At 37.3% G+C, this 5,724-nt stretch overlaps 1 protein-coding gene across 1 annotated transcript; it reads right to left on the bottom strand.

The window, feature by feature from the left end:
• Window positions 1-3,006: 3,006 nt before the first annotated feature.
• LOC139852472 (cation/calcium exchanger 4-like) lies at window positions 3,007-5,415 on the bottom strand. The gene has a single exon (XM_071841768.1). It carries the CDS (start codon window positions 5,007-5,009, stop codon window positions 3,156-3,158), a length of 1,854 nt encoding a protein of 617 aa, XP_071697869.1. The 5' UTR covers window positions 5,010-5,415; the 3' UTR covers window positions 3,007-3,155.
• Between the last annotated feature and the right edge of the window lie 309 nt (window positions 5,416-5,724).

The following is a 5,724-nucleotide window of genomic DNA, read 5'->3' on the forward strand; positions in this document are numbered from 1 at the left end:
GTTCGATTAGAGCTAAACATCACTCACATTATCACACTACACCATAGTGGCCGAGAACAGCAGGCAATGAAGCTTGCGAAGAAGATTGTGTAACCAGTAGGTTTTAGCAACCGTATTGGTGACACACCAACAACCCAACACTCGACCTTCGCACTAGATCTCAAAGGTGTGTGTAGTTGCTTAGATGACCAAGATAACAAGTTATTGCCAAGAAAAACACTATAACCATACATATATTTGCATGTTGAGGGGCATCAAGCCAAATCAGCATCTGAATAAGCCATTGTGGTGAGAAGTCTAGGAAGAAAACAGTTGAAGGTCAAGATCAAGAGTCCCTCGAATGTAGCGAATAATCCGTATGAGAGCTGCTAAATGGGGCTCTCCTGGATCACACATGAATCGATATAAGTAATGTTTTGAGGCGTGAAAATGAGATACTGAAGTGCACCAACAAGACTCCGATACAATGTGAGGTGAAACACAACTGGACCATCAGTCCCAAGCTTAGAATCAGTTTCCACAGGAGTCCGACAAGGTTTACAATTAAGCATACCGGCACGCTCAAGAATCTCAGTAGCAAATTTTCTATACGACAGAGTTATACCAGTTGAGTTGTGTGTCTTTGAAATCCCGAAGAAGTAATTTAACGAGCCCAAATCTCTCATAGAGAACTCCTGATGCAAAGACTGAGTAAGCCGTCGAAGAAAAACATGAGATGAAGTTGTTAGAATAATATCATCAACATACAGCAATAAATAAGCCATGTCTGGTCCCTGGTGATATATGAATAACAAAGAGTCGCAACGACCCTGAACAAAACCCAGCAAAACGCTGGAGCCAAGCATGAGGGGCCTGTTTGAGGCTATATAGAGACTTCTGCAAAAGACAAACATAGTCAGGGTCTTCTGGGTTCTAAAAACTCGGAGGCTGATGCATATATACATTCTCAACAAGATCATCGTTAATAAAACGCTTTCTTAACATTAAGTTGATGGACATGCCAATCTCTGAAAAGAGCTAGGCTAAGAACTTTGTGTATCGTAGCTGGCTTAGCAAGCGGGCAGAAAGTTTCATAACAATTGATCTCAATCTTCTGATTGCGCCCATTAGCAACAATTCGTGTGTGACTTTAATGCTGGAAACGCAGTGTTTGTGTGAGTTTTCGTATATTGTAAATGTTGAATGAAGAATGCGCGAAAAGGAGCTAAAAGATGTTGAGAATGCTAAAAAAGTCGACTCCTGCGAGCTATTATCATTTTGGCCATAACTCACTCATACGGCCTCCGCTTGAGGTAATTAAAATTGTCAGACGTTCGTATTTAAGAGATCTACAACTTTTTTTTATTTATGTGGGAGCGTAAAAATACGTTGATATGGCCGTAAAAATACGGTCTTGTATTTCAAAATCAGAAATAAAAATGTTGGGACCATTAAAATACGACATGTTTTACGGTTTGGCCGTAAAAATACGCTTTGACCACCGTATTTTTACGGTGGCATATTTTTAGAAGTTTTCGACTTGGGCACCAAGATACATCACAACTATAAATAGGGGACCTTAGGCCACGTATTTTAACATATCATAAGCCTATTTTGGAGCTGGAATTTATCAACACCATCAAGTCAATGCTTTTCAAGATTGAAAATCCAACTTTCGTTCATCATCAACATTTTATCATGTTCATCTTCATAAGTATGCGCATCAAGTTTTCTTTTCTTTATTCCTTCCAATGAACTTTTAATGTATTATTTATTTATTCAAATATGTGTGTGGTTTGTAATATTACAATGATAAAGACTTTTGATTTAAATTTTTGTAAACCGTTTAAGTCATTGTTTAGTTTTTTGATTTTGATATTGCAAAACATATTATTGTGATTTAACAGTTGTGTTTAATCCACTTATTGTTAATTTTAGATTAGGGATAACGACAAGTATTTAGGTTACATAATCACGGCCAATATAATTACTTTAACCAATTTAAAAATTCATGTTTATGTAAATTAGATAATAACTTGATGAGGACACATATCTGTTTGAATGAATGATACTTAATTAGGATTTGAAAGGGATAAATGATTTTAATCCATTGATCACAACTTCTCGTTTTTGATAATATGCTTTAGTCTTTGCTTAAACTCTTAAAGTTTAAGTCTTTTTAATTCAAGCGTTTTAATTAGTTAATGCAGTTTATGTTAATTACAAAACAAACTCCTAAAAACTTCTGAATGTGTACGTCGACTAATGCACCTACTTGTCAACTCTGGTTTCTTTGTTATACAAAGCTTATAATCATCAGGTGTTGGCGTTGACCGTGCAGAACGAGAAGGGTATTTGTTAACTCTGCTTCTCGGCTCCTACTAAAAAAAGAGCCATACCATTTTTGTTACTCCATTTTAGATCCAATGATGATGGATCCATGGCAAAACATGAGCAAATGGTTCGATAATGACGATGTCACCCCTTTCCACACGACCCATGGGAAGATGTTATATGATCTTGCAGGTCATGACCCTAAATTTAACAATTTGTTTATTGAAGCAATGGCTGGTGATTCATTGCTAGTATCATTTGCAAACAATGTGAGGGTGTTTTTGAAGGGTTAACGTTAATTATTGATGTTGCAAGTGGTACTGGGTGTTCGATGGATTAGATAGATCGGCCCAAGTTCGATTGTGGGCTTGGTCCAATAGAGTTGTTAGAGAATTACGGTTGCCTACTTACTACCGTGGACTACAAGGGTGACCTTTGGATGTTGTCATGACGCTTTGGTTACATTGATGTAGTCCCTGGGAGTCAAACTTCCGACCTCTAACAAAGAGAGTCAGACCACTACCACTTGGGCTACAACACAAGGTTCACTCTTAATCCTTTATAATCCTAAATTTCTATGTTCTTACAGTTCAAGACCCATAATATAACAATTTGTTTAATGAAACAATGGTTTGTGATGCAAACAGGCAACGCTTAAACCAAACATAAGTTAAGAATCACACAGTAAATACATTCAACTAAGTGTACCAATCAAAGGTACTAGGAGTGAACTCCGAGTTAACTTGAAAACTATGTTAACTAACAAATACCATGTATACAAACATATATCTACGTCTTCATAATCAAACCTTACAATACTACGTGTCAAAACGACAATACGCTTAGACGGAATTATCGAGTGATTCAGAACGAATAGACATTCCTATTCGCGTTCCAAGAAATACAACATAAATCACCATAAGCCCTATCCCAAATGACTTAGTTGGCTGCATTTCATTTTTAGGCAACATTACTAATGCCCAAACCAGCCCAGCAACTAAAAACCCTATGTTACAAAACATACCAATGTCACCGGACATTTCATACGATTCAGGCCTCGTTGACCATGATCCAATCAGCATACATATCCCTAAACCCGCAAGCGTGTTGAACATGGGCCCCGCATAGCATCCAGACATAGCTATTTGCACACCTTGACCACCATTGACCGCTAACGCCATATTTGACATCAAGTCACCCATTGAGTTTCCCCATGCTAGTACGGTTAATCCAAGTATCGACGGGTTGATTCCAAATATAAGACCGAATGCTACTAATAGCGAAACGAGCTCGTTAGCTATCATGTAAAACCATATGATACTCATTAAAAACCCACCAAGAACCCATGGAAGTAGCCATTTTTGAGGTGGATGGTTTGGTTTAGTGCATATGAATGCTACCCCACCAAGAATACAACCGAAAACCGCACATGATAAGTATATGAGCCATGTGGTTAGCTGGCTCTCGTTGTTTTCGGTGGTCCATAAAAACGCGAGAAGCAATGGTGCAAATGTAGCGCTAGCAACGGCATACCCTTTTGACCATCTTTCTTCCTCGATTATAGGAATCGTTAACCTTCTTGGTAAAGTTAGTGGCAATTCTAACCAAGAAAATAGTTTGGAGCATGTAAACGATGAATCTTGACTTTCAGTAACCGCAGCGTCATCATCCTTCCATCCCCAAGGATCCGTGACATCATGCAAACCATGTCCAGGAACCTCGGAGTAAATCGCAAAGTTCGAACCCCACATCCAAGGAGGAACCTTGGATTCAATCAAATGTGGAACATCGTCGGATTCTGTAAACGACGTGTTTCTAGATTCAACGTCTCTAATTTCAGGACCATCCAATTGGGTAACAGCTAACAACGGGACCAACGTTTCTACTTTCAAAATACCATCCTTTTTATGTCTCAAGAACTCATTAGCAGCAACTAACGTAGCGTAAACAACATAGATTAAAACAAACGAGATGGCACCAGCAACGCTAACATTTCCAATATACAAGATAACACCAAGAGATACAACAGCAAGCAAAAGCACACAAACGTCTCTAACAAAACACTTTTTATCAATATTCACAGGTTGATCAGCTACACAGATCGAAATAGTTCCCACAACAACACACGTCACGAAAATCGCCCCACCCAAAATACTATTCAGCCCAACGTCACCATTATCAGTACCAGCAAAAGCAGCAATACTAGCAAAAACATCAGGGGCACCATTACCTAATGGAAGTAAAGTTACCCCTGCTAAAGTCGCTGGTAATCTCAATAAATTCGACAACTTTTCGAGTGAACAACAGAAATAATCAGCAGCTGTATTACCCAAAAGATAGAATAATGCAGCTAACCAAATAATAAGCACAATATAACCAACAGAAGTATGGTTTTGGCAAGAACAGTAGAAAAATTTCAAGTAATTAAAAAAGCCATCAGAATTACATTCAGGATAAGCTTTCAAGAACTCACATTCACTTTCATAACCTTCATGTTGATTTAATCCAGTACAATCTGGTGGAGTTGTGATACCCAAGTTTCCGGGCCCACTGCGCAAACCGACCCGGTTACTATTATCACTATAATTACTATTCTGGGTCAGCTGGTGAAAGCAAAGTACTAAAAAAACAACGGTAAAAAGACCACGGAAATCAAAAGGTTTCAGATGGGCAATTCTATTCATAAAGTAACCCATCTACAAACACAACAAGAACCCTAAAGTTATGAACTTTTTCTCTATTCTTGCTAAGAAACAAAGAAATAATGATCTGGGTAGTAATTAAAATCACTGGGTATCATCAATAAGCATAGAATACAGGGTTTTCATATCAAAAACTGAAGTGGGTATGAAGAACAAAGGGGGAGGAACCCAAAATTGAAAAGGGGAAGTAACAAGGGGATGAAATTAGGGTTGTTAATTTGTGTGAAAGGTTGATGATTGTGATTGTTTTGGAGGGTGGGTAGGAGAGATGGCTTCTAATTTGGTTTTTGTGATCAGTTTGAGTCCTTGATTGAAGTGCTTCACTTTTTGCGGGAAGGTATCATCTGTGATGTCCAAGGGTATAACCGGCAAATGATTGATTTGCATTTTTGTTTGATTTGTATTTTTGTTTATTTATTGTATGCGTGTTTATATTTATTGCAACAGTGATATGTGTAATATGGAGTATTTGTTAAGATGAATTTTGATTGTGATATATGCTGTATTTTGATTTGATAATAATTGATATGATATGATTTTTGTCAAATGTTTTGTGTGGATGTAAATCATTTTAAATTATAGCAATTGATATTCGATATCGATAAGTATGTTTAATTAAAATAAAATAATTTGTTTTGTACCAATGGAAATTCAAGATGTTTTTTATATAAACACACACTAAATATTTGATAAAATAGCTAGAGCTGAA

The sequence above is a fragment of the Rutidosis leptorrhynchoides genome, chromosome 6 (assembly GCF_046630445.1).
Source record: "Rutidosis leptorrhynchoides isolate AG116_Rl617_1_P2 chromosome 6, CSIRO_AGI_Rlap_v1, whole genome shotgun sequence".
Taxonomy (NCBI): Eukaryota; Viridiplantae; Streptophyta; class Magnoliopsida; order Asterales; family Asteraceae; genus Rutidosis; species Rutidosis leptorrhynchoides.

What these genes read in the sequence shown, in the direction of transcription:
- LOC139852472 (XM_071841768.1), bottom strand. Translation starts at nt 5,009, where the DNA reads ATGGGTTACTTTATGAATAGAATTGCCCATCTGAAACCTTTTGATTTC.